We start from the raw sequence: 15,807 nt of genomic DNA, 5'->3' as shown, positions 1-15,807 counted from the left end.
ATGCTTTTTGTTTAGTGATAAGCACCATCACTGACTTGACTGTGTCTCACAGTAATAAATGATAATAATACTAGCTAGCATTTCCTGAGCACTTCTTATACGTCAGGTGCAGCGATAATCACTTTACAGCCATTGATTCTTTTAATTCTCATAACAATACTGTGAGGCAAGCACGATGAGGCCCATTTTAAAGATAAAAGGACTGAGGCTCAGAAAACCCTAAGTCACATCTGGCAAATGGGACGGATGACTCACACACAGCTTGATTTGTATGTTGTTATTTGTTGAAAGGTAACCTCTGGTAAGGAGCGGGTAAGAATGACTGATTTCATGTTGAGTGCCTACTATGGGCCGATCAATCACATGATCTCATATCATCTTCATAACAACCCTGAAAGGTCCAGATGTTTTTCCAGCGATTCCTCTGGTACCTCCCATACCGGTCCCTGGTTTTCATTGAATTTTAGGCATTTGGAGATTCAGCCTCTCCTATCTGTGAGAGTTCTCTGCTGTGGACAGAGCCAACGGCAGAGGCGCAAAGACATACAAAGCTCTACCAAAGAAGCCAATGGCAACCCTCAGGAGTGCCGGAGGGGATTCAGGCACTATTGCTCCCAACCGCTCTGGGAGGACTCAGCGCCTGCCAGGCTGCCCCGCACACGCAGCCTGCATCTTGCCTGTGCAATCCCTCTCCACCTCCCTAGACGGCAAATGCCCTCACCCCCCAGGGCTCGGCTCAGAATCTTCTCCAGGGAAATTCCCAGCTCATCCCAGGTGGTGAGGGGCCCACCTCCCCCCTTGCCTCCTCCACCCCTGGCAGAGAGCATGTCTCATTCACCTTGGCATCCTTAGCACCGGACACAGGCCCTGGCATATACTAGCGGCTCAGAGCACTGTTGTGGAAAGTTGGGGGCTGGGAAGGGACGAAGGGAACACGTGAGCCAGGGGAGGGAAGGCGCCCTGTGGTGTGAATCTGTGGGTGAGGCTGCCCTCAGGGTGCAAAGTTCGACCTGCTAATAATGACCTGCGAAGGCAAAAGCTTCCATCTGGGTATCTGTGTTCCTTCCAGACCATTTTGTTCTCAGAAGGGGGCTGAAGGCAGAGAGAAAACAAAAAAGCCCCATATTCATCTCCAGGGAAATTCCGCATTCTTAGAGCAAGACTGACGTGAGAGAAGGGTCCCATCTAAAATCCTGCTCCCTGAGTCCCTGTGAGACCTTCCTGGGAATGGGGCTGTGATAGGGGAACAAGCGTGGTCTGGCCCCAGTCTGAATGGAATCAAGGTAGCTACTTTACAAGAGTGTCAGTCTCTGAATGCGTCCCCTAACTAGGATAATGGGGACAGTCTCCAGTGGTTCAGGAAAGGATGTTATTTGTGCATGTGTTTTTGTGTGTGCAGGAACTCTGAAATAAGAAACTGGGCACGCTGCCAGATGAATGGCTCCGTGATCTATGAGCACGTGGGGGGGCTTTGGCGACTAGGAGTCTTTGAATTTGCTGTAGGTTTTCAGGTGAAGAAAGACCAAATTATGCCTCTAGCTGGTGATTCAATTTCCCCCTTTGCAGCGGCAGGTCCTAACGGATTACCTAAACTGACCTCAACTTTCCCATCTGTAGAGTGGGAATAGCTAACCTAGACGGGGATGGAAAACACCTTACACATGAGTCACCATTTCTTACTCTCACATTCACGACAGATACTGCTAAGCGATTCGACCCCACCAAGCCTGGTCCTGACCCAGAATCTCTTTCAGCAGCATTTCACTACCATTTGATCATAACTGACCCATAAGGGAAACTCAGGTCTGGCTAGATGACTGCTAAGGCCTCTCTCGGCCCTGATGTTTTAGGGTTTGGCTTTACCTTATAACATTGCTCCTAAGTCATGCTAGAGAAGCATGTTGTGCAGAGGGGTGAAAAAAGAGAGTACTTCCACCCCTGCCTGAGCTGAGGGACTAAACTCCGAGTCTCAGCTTTCCCCAGTTCTTTCAACTGTGGATGAGAGAGACAGAACAGGAAAGCAAACAGTTCCCCTGGGTCTGATGCCAACGTCTGAAGAGGTTTCTGAGGCTGCTGTGATAGAGGTGGACAAGCAAGGTCTTTGTGCTTAAAGCGGCCTGCGTTCAAACTCCTGCTCTGCCAAGCTCCCTGGGGTGAACTCCCATAAATCATCTCCCCCGTCTGAGCCTCAGTTTCCTCAAGCGGGAAACGCAGATAACGATGCCTACCTTACAGGCTGGTTGTGAGGAGTAAATTGGATGAAATAATGTATGTGGAAGTGCTTTGTGAGATGCACTGTGCTGAGCACATGCGGAGGATTATTATTCTTGGGACGTACCAGTAGGAAAAATACTAGGGTGTCCCGTTCCAGATGGACTCAATCTAAACCGGGGAACAAATGCTTTTTTTTTGGTAATTTCATCTGGTAGAAACAGCAGTCTCGTGGGCCTATTTGTATTTAATGAACCACATCCTGTATCGTCTTTTTGCATGGTTCTGAGGAGAAATAAGTTGGCTGTCTCCTTTGGCGTGCTGCAGGCTCGAGAGTGTCCAGCTCGTATTTAACGTCCTCCTGTCCTCTCCAAGAAAAAAACACCAGCCCAGAGCTAGACCTATCCTACAAACAGCTGCACAGAGGCCAAGGGGCCAGGGGAGGGGCAAGGGATACTCAGCCACCTCCCATCAGCACACTGGGACCTTGTCCAGGCTGAGACTATAACACAAGTGATAGTTAAGGAGTGAGAGGCTCAATGTGACTGGAAGGCAGAGAGCGTGGAGACAGAGGGGGCTAAGGAGGCTGATGGGGACACAGCAGATCTGAGAAGGCCCTGAGGCCATGGGCAGGAGTTTGGAAATTAGCGTCAGGGCAATGACAAGGCACCCAGGAGTTTTCATGGAAGGAAGGGCATGATGGGATCTCCATTTTAGAGACAACCCATGATGCTTAATTGTTTACGCGGACTTGACTGGGCCATGAGGTGTCCAGATATTTGACCAAACGCTATTGTGGATGTGTCTGTGAGGGTGTCAGTGAGGGTGTTTTCGGCAAAATAATCAGCAGACTGAGTAAGGCAGATGGCTCTATTCTGACGTGGTGGGCCTCATTCAATCAGTTGAAGGCCTGAATAGAAACAAAGGCTGACCCTCCCATGAGTAAGATGGAGCTCCTCCTGCCTGAGTATTTGAGCTGGAATGTCCATCATTTCCTGCCTTTGGACTCGAACTGAAGCATCGGTTCTTCTTAGTTCTAGAGCCTGCCGGCCTTGGAACTGGATCTCATACCACTGGCTCTTTTGGATCTCCAGTTTGCTGAGATCTTAGCTTGGACCTTCTCAGCCTCCATAATCACATGAGCTAATTTCTAATAATAAATCTCTCTCTCTCTCTCTCTCTCTCTCTATATATATATATATATATGTATATATATAGAATCTGGATATGTGTATATATGTATATACATACATACATCTAGAGATACAGAACCAATTATATATATAGCTTTCATATATATTATACATATCATAAATATCATATGACTATATACCATATATATGTTCATATGATGTATAATAAAGAGAATCTTATCTATCTACCCATCTATCCTGTTGGTTCTCTCCGGAGAACCCTGACTGATCCAGGTCCTCAGGGCTGTGCAGCTGGATTGATGTGGGACAAGACTGGACGCAGGGAGACCAGGTAGGGGGCCAACGCTAGAGTCCAGACAAGCCATTATGGTGGCAGCCGTGAGGTGGAAAGAAGTGGTCAATTTCAAAAGCTATTTGGTAATTAAAGTTGATGAGACTTGGGATGGTTTGGAAATGGGGGGAGCGAGGGAGAGGGAGAACGTTGAGGATTTCTAGGTTTGTGGCTCTGCCTCTAAACAGATACAGGTGCTTTTCACCAGAACACTGGAAAAATCCTAGGCTGTGTGGGGCAGAGCTGGGGCAGGCAGAGAGCTGCCGTGATAGCACATATCAGAGGAGAGCTTGGAGGCTGAAGTATAAAGTGGAAGTCATTAGTGTAGGGATGGCAACGGAGAGCGTGGCTGAGAGCCCCACAGAGACAAGGGCGGTCCTGCAAAACCATACTGACTGGTTTGGCAGAGGAGAATAAGCCAGCACAGGAGACAGAGAAGGAACAGTCAGGAAGGAAGGTGGGCAACCAGGAAGATCTGGTACCACGGAAGCAAACACAAGACAGTGCCTCAAGCAGGAAGCGGTCGACTCCATCAAATGCTAATGAACGGTCAAGCAAATGGGAACTGAAAACTGCCCCCAGATGATTTCGCCAGGGCAGTAGACCAGTACCCATGCAGGTCTCGGCTCCGAGATTGACGCCTTTCATGTCTGGTTGGCATCTCTGAAGCAAGTTCCCTCAGGAAACTGAAAGCCCAGGAGAGTTCTCCAGCTCACATCAGCCCCTTGGCTACACCTGTCCTCACAAAAGGAGGTGACACTTGACTACATCTTTCCCTTCCCCTCCCCCTCCCCAACCCCTGAGCTGCCTTTCAAACAGCCAAAATTCCTTTAAAGAGTAATCTAGGAATGTTTCAGGTGACATTCAAAAGGGCATTGTAATTCAAATGGAAATACAGAAATTCATTCCTTTGGACAGTCTTGGGAAATTATAATAGAGATAAGACATCTCTTAAAGGTGGCAACAGGTATTTACCTGTGGGGACATCTCTATGGTGTAGGCTCTCCCAATCTAAACTCAAGAGCAGTTCAACCTTCACGTGGAGAATGTCCTTTCATCAGGGTCACCGAGTCTCTAAACTTGGGAAAGACATATTAATCGCATACACTTTCTCTTCTACACTTTTTGTTTCTCCATTTCTCTTTGTAGATTTTGGTTTCCCTGTGTCTATCTCTCTTTGCTTTTCTGTCTCCTCCTATTTCCCTCGGTCAATCTCTCTCCGTCTCTCTCTGTCTCTGTCTCTCTCTGTCCCTGTCTCTGTCTCTCTCTCACACACACACAGAATGAACAATTCATTTACATGCCCACATCCTTTACCTTCCATAGTCACTTCCTCCGTGAAAAAGAAGCAACTGAAAATTCAGGAAACCTATCAGACTCGTAATTTCTGCATTCATCACTATCCCCTCTGAACAGAGAATGACAAGGGATAACAAAAGTGCAGGTGTCACAGACACCTCCCTAGTAGAGCTCCAAGGCTCCCTCCCTCACTGGCTCCACCCCAGCAGTCCCTCTCCACCTGAGTCCGGTCTACCCCTGTCCTTAGTGCTGAGTCAACTGACAAGAGAGCGGAGTAAAGTAGCAGCCATATCTCCCCCTGCCCCAACATATACACGTGTGTACCTACACACACACATCTGGGATCACGGTTACCTGAGCGTATATGGCAGCCATGGGTGGGGGGAGTGGACTGGATCAAGGTAGCAATTAGATGCCTGGCTCAGTGGTAGATAAATAAGTCCATCACTGATGTGTCTATGCTGTCATCGGATCCCGTATCTTGCATATGGGAAAGTAGATTACTTAGAGTGTGAACCGATTTACCCAAGATCACACAGCTTGTAAGAGGGAAGCTGGGATTTGAACCAAGGTCCATCTGACTGCAAAACCTGTGTTTTATCTGCAAATGAGGAAGTCTTTATCCAAGATAGCCAGAAGAAGGGTAACTTTATACAGCCGTGAGAGGCCCGTGTACCGCAAAACAAAAACAAAACCAAAAAACTTGACGTGGTGCTTGGAGCACGGCCTGGGAGCAGAGGTGATGGTTAAAGGAACCTGACAGGCTGAACAGCTTCCAAGCTAATCATACCTGGGCTGGAGCTTCTGGGGATGACTTAAGCTATTCTAGTTGCCTTCTAAGGTCCAGCTCTTCCTGGCTTTGGCTGGTACCATCTAACTGACCTGTCCAATGCTCCAGTCCCCTCTAGACTGGTGGAACGCCCATAATATCCACCTGGTGATAGGAAACCCCGCCTCCCTGCCTGGATCTTTCTAGTCCTTCCTGGCATGCCCAGTGCCTCTCTGGAATCATCATCAGAAGCTGGGTCTGTTGTTCAAGCTTTCCTTTTGCCCTATTACAGGGAAACAGTACAAAGGTATGGACGACCACTCTCCCCTTCTGCAAAGAGCAGATATCGTTCATTGATCACAGCATTCTTTCCCAGTGATCCCAGTGACCTTTATACAGTGGTCTAGAAAAGCCACTCCCCAGCTAATCAGAACGGGTACATGAAACAAGCTATGGGCCATCATATGACAGTGACTGGGTTCCCTACCACGTGCCAGCCACCTGCCTTTCTCCAGCCGTCTATCAGTAGATTAAAAAAAAAATGTCTATCACAAGAATGACAAACTGTTGGAAGGCTAATACAGGCCGGACCCACGTGAGGACAGCACCCATGTCTTGCCTACCGCAATGCCCCAGCATGTGGCGTGAGGTCTGCAGAGAAGAAGCACTTAGGAAGTACCAGCGAACCAGAGGTTAGTGCATGATAAATGTGACTTTTTTCCCCCCACGGAACGCACACTTAGGGGAATGAGAGTGAAATAAAACTCTCGTGGGAGATATTTTAATCAGGCACATTCACCCCAACCCCCTTGACTTTCCATGACTTCTAGTGGCTGGATCACAACAGTGGCCAGAGCCCTATCATTAGTGAACCTGGAAAGGCTGGGACATTTGTTTCTAATGTCTGGGGACACTGGATGTGGGCTCAGGTTGGAATTTAAATACCAGCTCCTTCAGCAACAAAGTGTGTGGCCCTGGTAAGCCCCCAATCTCTTTTAAGTTCAGATTTCCCTTCTCTAAGATAAGGGGCGAGTATTTGTGCCTTCTTTGCCTCAAGAGGTAGGTGGGAGGACCAAAGGAAGGCTGTGTGTAAACTGTGAAGGGCTGTACAATGTCCGTGGTTGTTATCCACACCCTGTTTGGTCTCTTCACAGCCTGCTCTTTCAGCCTTGGCTTTTCCTACCAAGAAGAAACCACCATCTGGGTCTAAACATAGATTTCAAAGAATCCTGGAGGACTCCACCCTCTACGCTTGCTGGGTTGAAAAGATATTTGCAGGGACTAGTGACACAGGTGCTTTTCAGGGAGCAATGAGGGCTGTGGCCACACATTAGCAAGAGCTGTGGCCAGGACTAAAATCCTCAGCTGATGTCCGTAACGTTCACTTCACGTTAAACTCCTGTTTTTTTATGTACTTATTGTGTGCCATGTGTTTTACCTGTATCATCTCATTTCATTCTCCCAAAAGCCTCGTAAGGAAATTACTATCCCTCACTTACCAAACAAGGAAACTGAAACTTAGAAGTTACTTTGCCTGAGGTTTCCTGCCAGGGATGTAAGAAGAGGTAGCGGGACTCGAAATCCTGTCTGTCCCACTTCGACACTGTTCTAATCCATTTTCTTCCCACAGGCTCTGCCCCAAGAGTGATCAGCTTCCAAAGCCAGATTCATCCTGACCCGGTCCCCAGTGAACCCTGGTTTCACAGATGTCAATGACACACAGTTGACATATAGATGTGACACATAGGTGGCTGGGGAGAGAAGGGACACACACCAACTATCTCTGAGTCCAGAGTTCTTTCTGTCCTTCACGGGAAAATTCCCAGCTTTTCATCCACCTCCTCCCCAGCATCACTTGCAAATTTAAAAAGTAAAACTACAGTGTTTGATGTACCATCCAGGTGGTCACATCAGGTAGAGGCAGAGAGGAAGAAACACACAAAGATCAGCCGGCCTCAGTGTATCCCTATGCTCTTCTGGGAGCGAGCACGGACGAGGGAAGAAAGAAGTGCCTTTGCCCTGGAAGCCCAGAAGGAAGAGCTTCTGTACCAAGTTCACCCAGCAAGTGTGTGGCAAACTTGAAGTTTCTCTGAGTCTTGAAGGGGGTCCCCAGCTGCTGGTTCAGCATTCTGTCTGCCCTCCTCCCCATCTTACTTGCCATAGATTCCATGCATCCATTGTATATAAGAAATAGCATTTTCTGGAGGGAAAAAGTCCAAGGCCTGGAAGCAAGCCGAGGGTGGAGATGGGGTGGGATGCAGCATTAGCACAGCGTCCCAGGCCCCAAATGCCGGATGAGGCACTCCTTCACAGTGAGTGAAGGTTTTTATAAACATAACCTAATTGTATTACTTCCAAGTCCGGAAGCTTATTGCCCTGCTTAATGATGTGTCACCTTATTTACAGGGTAGCACAATGAGACGTCTATTGATTTAATGCACTTCCTTAAAGACTGTCGTTGTCACAGCCATAAACCGGAGATATTCCCAGACAACTCACTTATTCCCCTGCGCCTATAAACCAACCCCCAGGTGCCCCAAACAGTCGCACACACGAGAAAGGGAGGGATGAGACCATGACAGGGTGGAGAGTGCAAAGGGAATTGTTCGGGAAGAGACAAAGGCCGGGGCTTCATCCAGCTGGGGATGAGGGTCAGCATGGGAAGAGCTAGCCAGGGAGCATGCAGCATCCTGCTCTGCCTTGGCTCTATCCAGAGGAGCTGTGTGACTCTGAGCAAGATTCCTCTTCCCTTTCAGCCTTAGTTTTCCCAGGTGTGCAATGGGAGTGCTGAGCCCCGTGAGACCCGTCAGGTCCCCGTGGCTCCCACATTCTGTGGTTTTAGGAGTTACAGTCGATCTGGTTCTTGGAGATAGGATGGCTGGCCCACATGGGGAAGGTGCAAGCACGTTTTAACATTACTCCTCACCCTTTCCGTCGATCGAGAGGCTTTCTTTTCAAATTAATTGATAATAATAGTAACAATGGTAACAGGAAGTGATCCTCCCCTGCTACGTGTGTCTGCAGGGCACTTGACTTGTTGGCTTATCTGAGATTCATCTTCTCATCTGTGAAATGGGGCTGTGACTACATGGACCTGTTATAATGCATAATGCATGTATGCCATAGTTCCATCTTTCTCAAAATGCTACTGCATAAACCACTTTCCTTTAATGTAGGAGGGAGACAGGAATGGCTAAAGTACCCATTTCACAGGAAGGGAAAACTGAGGTGGGAAGGGAACGGATTTCCCAAGGGGAGTGGCACAGACTGGTCTCCTGCGTCTGGGAAATTCCAATTCTGATAATAGCTGAGAATCGGAGGGAGATAAGATCTGCTGACCCTCCCTGAGGATAAAAGTCTCTCCATGGCAGAGACTTGAAACTGTCCCCCAGACTTGAGGTGATCGCTCCCAAAAGAGCCAGAGCTCTTCTTGGGTTCTTTCAAGAGCCTGAAGAGAAGGAGGTGTCAAGGAGACACCACTCTCACCCCACAGCCTCCTCCACCCGCCGACCCTGGCAGTTGTTTCGAGGGAAGGGAGTGGGAAACAAGGAGCGTGCAGTAGAAGGCCAGGGTTCTGGAGTCCAGAACACCACCCTGGGCTCTCAGGCAATGCCTGAACTGAAAGACTCCTGAGAAATCATCACACGGCCCTTCATTCCATCCACAGTGAAGGAGAAGCCCAGAGAGGGGCAGGGACTTGCCTAAGGCCACCCAGTTTCTATGGGGCAGAGCCAGGATTTAGCTCCCAGGGAGCTCAGTTATCTCCCCAGCAGCCTTACCTCTGCACTGCATCTGGACACCACCTCCAGCAAGCCCTCCAGGCTTACCTTTCTGATACTGGAGCCACAGCTGCTGCTGGACCTTCTTGCTGGGGAAGTGGATGACACAGGTGAGCTCGGAGCCATAGAGGGCTTCTGCGACGTAGTGCGAGCCGTAGTGCTGGATGAAGGACAGTAGCTCCTCCCGACTGCTCTCCTTGGTCAGGATCTTGAGGACGTCGGTGAAGCCTGGACAGAGGAGCAGCACGCAGAGGTGGTCAGGCTTGGGAGGCTGGTGGCCGGCAAATGACAAGCCTGGATTTGGTGCTTTATCCATCACCATGGTGTCAGCCAAATGTGCGCAGCTTTCCCTCACTTATTTTGCAAAGACTGCTCTCTCTCTGGTGGACACACGAGACACTAGGACTGACAGGGAATCAACAGCAGAGGAAGGCCTGTAGCTGGCGACCTGAACATCACAATCAGGAAAAATCAAAGCTGATATCTACTGAGCACCTAGCGTATACCAGGCACACTGCTAGATGTTCCAGACACTTTGTCTAATTTAACCTCAGCCCAGCACTGCAGTCCCAACCATAATAAGCCCTGTCGAGTGGATGACCAAGTCAAAGGTCATAAACTGGAACTGATTTGCCTTGGTCCTCCAGCCAGAGGAGCTAGGATTCCAACCCACTTCTCTTCTCACCCCAGGATTCACGCACTTCCCATGTACCCAATTATCCAGGGCCTGAGCTGTCCACGGCTGGAGCCTGGGGGCGGCACTGGCCTAGGCTCAGCAGACAGTCTGTGTCCTCATATCTGATCCCTGGCTTAGCTTCCTGTAACATCACTTCCCTTTCTGTCCCTGCCTCAGCCTCCCTAAAACAAGTTATATCCTTTCTCCTGCCATTGTCAAGGGCCTCCTTGCTGTTTCATTGCCTTTAGTCCTATGCCAAAGGGGCCTGAGTCCTCAGTGCCTGGCATGGGGCCTGCACAGCAATCACTCAGTAACCACTGCTCCCCTGCCCTCTTCCTCCTCCTACAGGCAGGTCACCAAGCTATTTTTCCAGGGGCCTTAAGACCTTCTGGGCTCCTCCCTGCTATGGATAAAGCCCAATGACCTTACCTGGGTATCCCAGGCCTCCAAGGTCATCTCCCATGAGCTACATACATCAGGCTTTACCTCTGGCCAAATCAGTTTTCTTATTTCTCCTGAGTGTGATCTGGGATTTCCATCATTCTTTCTTTATGTATATCCCTCCCACACTCTCAACACACACACACACACACACACACACTCTCTCTCTCTCTCTCTCTCTCTCTCTCTCTCTCTCTCTCTCTCACACACACACACACACACACACACACACACACACACACCACGATTCACCTGGAATGGACTCCCACTTCCTCCCTAAGTCACACCCATGCTTTCAGGCCCCAGGAAGTCACCCCTCCCCCAAGAAGCTTTTCCCACCATCCTGGCATGGAGCACCTACCCTTTGCACCTTCAACAGGCATCACCTTGAAAGCAGGTCTGTCCCATTTGTCTCTGAGTCTGCACATGCATCCTTCCCCACCCGCAACTCAACCAGGTTCACAGCACAGATCCCGGACACGGCAGACACACCGACGCCCATGATTATAAGAACAACTGATTCTGTGCCACATCAAAGTAAAATGCGAAAGAGCAAGCTCTTCTTCAACATTAAAAATGAGCTCCAATTGCGAACATTTGATTTACAAGGGGGTTCTCGGGAGCATCATTATTGATTAATTAAAGTAGATACACCTTTGTAGTTCTAACAGGAACAGGGCAGTCTTATTCACAAGCGCGGTGTAAAGGTGTGGGTGGTGGTAAAAACAGAAACAGGGCTCAAAGAATGGGTCCTTGATTAGAACAACCCCTCTCCATCAACCTGTTAACCCATGCAGCTGGGTAATTAATGCAGCAGAGTTAATAATGAGATGGTTTCTGTTAAGTAATAAATAACACCATGGAGATGCCCTGTGGCTCTTTATCCAGGCAGACAACACTGCCTTCAGATCCCTGCCCTGCTCCTGTTCTGCCACTTACTAGCTGTGTGACCTTGGGCCAGTTACTTAACCTCTCTGACCCTCAGTTTCCTTATCTGAAAAACAAACAAAAAAAAGTGATAAAGAATGTCTTCCTCTCGAGACTGATGTAAGCCCGAAGATATGAAACATTATAAAGTGCTTGGGTGATGTCAGCCATAATTACTATTTATACTTCCCAATACCCAGGCTAAAAGAGTTCCATGCTGCTCACGAACAAAGCGCTATCGAAAGAGAAAAGATAAGAAAAGAGCTTGCCCACCATTTCAAGATACCTGGACAATAACCCAGTGGCAGCGTTATGAGTAAGAGGGTAGAAAACCCAAGGCCAGGCCCCATCTTTTCAGTTTTCGTCTCCTTACTTTTCAGTTTTCGTTTATCTTTTATTCCTTCATCAAAAAGGAGCACCAGGAATGTGCAGGGATGTAAGGTACAGGAATAAATAAGACCCAAGGCCTGCCCACAGTTCTCAGGTTAGTGGGGGAGACAGACAGGATTCTGATGTGAATCAAGCACTTGTTAGTGCTTTAACACAGGCAGTTGAGCACAGGGAATTCCTTGAATTATTCCAAAGGGTATAGATAATGGGGGAGGCTTCTCCGAGTACTGTAGGATGCGCAAGGAGATCCAGGCGGAGGAAACAGCATGCGCAAAGTCACAGAGACAAGAAAGAAAATGTCCCATTTGGAGAACTACAAACCGTCCCCATCGGCTGAAGCACAGGGTTCATGTGGACAAAGTGTGAGCAGTGTGTGTGTGCGTGTGTGTGTGCGTGTGTGTGTGTGTGTGTGTTGGTGGGGGGAGGGGAGCAGGGACTGCATTACTGCTGAGTAGGAAATGGGCAGGAAAAGAAATCAGCCAGGAGAAACCAGAGGAATCAGTGCCTGAAAGAACTCATACAATCCACATGCCTGAAGTACTTCGAGAATGTAAGTGGGACCTAGATTATCATCTGCCCCTCTCTCCTATTCATCCCCCACACACTCTGCTCAGACACCCCTTCCTCCAGGAGCCTCTCTGACTCCCCAGAATGGACAGCGGCCCCATTACTGCATTGACCTGCTGCAGTGTGTGGACACCACTGTCATGCCTGCTTGTCAATTCGCCCTCCCTGTGAGATTGTTGATGGCGGGGGGGCGCATGGCCTCATTCCCTCAGCATCTCCAGGGCCAGCATCCTTGGGGGACCTGAGCTGAATCACGCCAAGTCCCCTGGCTGCGGGCGGCAGTCCTCACCTGCCGAGAGGGTGATGGTGCTGAGCTTCACGCGGTACAGGTTGCTGCGGACCCGCCATTGCTGCACCATGGGGTAACCCATGGCCTCATCATACCTGACGTCTCCTGGGGAGGGAAGAAGAAGCTCATGTGAGCCCAGCATTTAGAGGCCTCACCCTACAACCCCACCCTGCAGCCCTGGGCTCTGGGTAACAGCCACCTCTTCTAAGTGGACAGAGGCTCGGCCCTAGAGTGAGGGCTCTCTCTGGCGCTGGCAGTTTTATCTGGACTCCACCTCCAGGCCTCTTCCTTCCTGGCCTCTGACCGCAGCCCCAGCCCCGCCTTTCCTCTCTGCTCTACAGCTCACATGGCCCCCTTTACCCTACAAGCAAGAATGGGTTTACGGTTCCACTAACTCTGGTGGCGGTTTGCCATGGGGTGCTAGATAGCACGGAGCCTCAGTTTTCCCATCTGATACCATGGCTACCTGGGCTGATCTTATTTCACAAGCGTATTGTGAGACTCAAATAAATTAATAGCAGTGGAAGTCCTCTGGTAACCTTGAAATGTCCTATGTGTGGACTGGGGGCCAGAGAACCACAGCCCATTCATCACATACGGCCTAAGGCTACTTTTGCACGATGACAGCAGAGTTGAGCAGTTGTGACAGAGACCACATGCAAAGCCTAACACATTTACTATCTGACGATTTATGTTTGTTCACCTTCTACAGACTGTTTCCTAACATGGAAACATAAGATGTCCTTTGGTATCTCGTAAAATACCTGCGCGTACACATAAAAGGTTCCCATTTCAAACAAGACCGAGAAACACTGGCTAAACAAAGTTTAAAAAGATTTTAAAAAAAGCTGTATAATTTCTCAGCACCTTGAATAAATTAATATGCATTTTAAAGGTACATGAAGATAGTGCACAACATTTTGCAAACTTTTTTGACCAAGGGGCCCCGTTTTTAGGTTTCACTGGCACTCATGTTCCATAGAATGCATTGTGTGAAACACAAGTGTAGACAAAATATAAACAAAGGAAAAAAAACACAACAAAATGTTAGCAGGGGGTTAACTTAGTGTGGTGGACGTGTGAAAGATCCTTGTATTCTGATTTATATTCATCTCCATTTTCTAAATTTTGTACTCTAAGCGCTGCAGACTCTTTTTTTATAATCAGGAAAAAAATACGTGAAAAAGAAATGCTAGTCACATCAGCAGTTACTATTATTGTTGTGTATCCTCTGCAAATGACAGGCACATTTTCTGTCCTTTTCTCTTGTCCCCTGGTGAGGAGGCACTTTAAGAGATATTTGATACCAAGATGCAAATGAGAATCTCACTGGAACAAATGATTTCTTCCGGGACATTACTGCAGTATTAAAGTTGTCCATTACTATCAACTTTTTTTTCCCCCCTTAGCCTCAGGAATAATATAATTTCTTAGAGGCTTTCATTTTAAAGTAAAATATTCATGATCCCCAAAGATATGTCCACTGGAGGGAGGTTGTTTTGTTACAAATACGTCCTCTCTGTTTATCTGCTCTGCCTGTCCTTTCCTTCCTCTGCAGACACGGGGGAGAGAAGGAGAGAGGGTGGGAGAGGAGGAGAGGGCCGTGTTTTGAGTCAGGGCAAAGAAAACAGTCTGTACAGGAAGACTAGACACCAGCACCCAGGCAGCCTCTGCCCCATCTATGATTGCTTGCCCTAATTCAGAGCAGGCTTGGAGGGGTCGTCCCCGATAGAGGGAGGCAGATATTTTGATGCAGACTGTTGATGCGGCTTATGCACTTGGTGGTATGGTGTCCAAAAGGAAACAAAACAAAACAAAAAAACCCTGCTACCTCTTTTGATTATCAAGAAATTTACCAAACCATCTTCTCTGCCCCTCACCCCATCCCTGGGCCTCCCGCATAAGTGGTCATCACTCCATCCTTCACTTTCCCCATCCCTGGTCCCTCCTGGATTCCAGCTTGAAATATAAGCCCCTTCAGTGAAATGTCAGCTCCTTGAGGTCAAGGCCATGGTCTATATTATTCCCACTCCTGCAGAGATAAAACAGAGCCTGACATGTAGTAGGCTCTCAATGAATACTTATTTACTGACTCACTCACTTCCTTGCATACTATTCCTGACCAAAAACCCATCCCCGGTCCTACTCAATCTCTGACCCCCATCTTACCTGACTCTATCCTAGATCCCCACCAAAGGATCCCCACCAAAGGTAAAATGAAGGCCCGGGATTGGGGGGAGGGAGTGTATTTTTTCTGGTCAGTAAAAAAAAAAAAAAAAAAAACAACAAAAAAAAAACTCTTAAAATGTAACAGTCCCTTTAGGAGGACACCTCCAAAGATCCCCAAATCAAAACAAATAATCCTAAGAGTTTGTACCACTATTGCAGAACCACAATGTACTGTATCACAAAAGCAGAGCCAGGGTCCTTACATCTTGGGAAAGTCCCCCAAAAGGGCAAGAGAGGAACTGGGAAAAGATGAGGCGGAACAGATGGGCATCCCGCAGCGGGACAGAAAATACAAGCCTCAGGAGAGCCTGCAAAACATGGCTTCTCAGTAGGGGAGAGACGGAGGTTGGGGGTGGCGGGAAGGACTGCAGAGTGGAGTGAAAAGGGCAGAAGACCTGGAGCCATGGCACCCGGTTCTAGTCCTGGCGGATTTACTGTGTCACCTTGATTGGTCCCTTCACCTCTCTGAGTCTAGATTCCTCACCTATAACACGAGAGGAATGATACCGACCCCCTCAGGATGGCCCAGTGCCCACATTCAAAGACAGCTTGTGTAACTGAGATGCTGTCAACTGAGAGGCTCCTGGTTGGGGTGGGGATGGGGGAGGTCCACTTATTTTATTTATTTTTATTTTTATTTTATTTTTGTTTTTGCAGTACGCGGGCCTCTCACTGCTGTGGCCTCTCCCGTTGCCGAGCACAGGCTCCGGACGCGCAGGCTCAGCGGCCATGGCTCACGGGCCCA

The 15,807-nt window shown here is 48.5% G+C and overlaps 1 protein-coding gene across 3 annotated transcripts in view; it reads right to left on the bottom strand.

Annotated features, from left to right (window-relative positions):
• The window catches only part of ASTN2 (astrotactin 2), a 961,664-nt gene that overhangs the window by 249,322 nt on the left and 696,535 nt on the right, over positions 1-15,807 (bottom strand). For all 3 annotated transcript variants that reach the window (XM_024126377.1, XM_024126379.2, XM_024126378.1), the window contains 2 exons: positions 12,834-12,938; positions 9,592-9,771 (listed from right to left, as the gene is read on the bottom strand). In XM_024126377.1, coding sequence (XP_023982145.1) covers positions 9,592-9,771; positions 12,834-12,938 — 285 coding nt within the window. The remainder of the gene's footprint in view (positions 1-9,591; positions 9,772-12,833; positions 12,939-15,807) is intronic.

Source organism: Physeter macrocephalus, chromosome 9 (assembly GCF_002837175.3).
Source record: "Physeter macrocephalus isolate SW-GA chromosome 9, ASM283717v5, whole genome shotgun sequence".
NCBI classification, from domain to species: Eukaryota; Metazoa; Chordata; class Mammalia; order Artiodactyla; family Physeteridae; genus Physeter; species Physeter macrocephalus.
The sequence above is the reverse complement of the archived record's forward strand: the minus strand, read 5'-3'. Positions and strand labels throughout refer to the sequence as shown.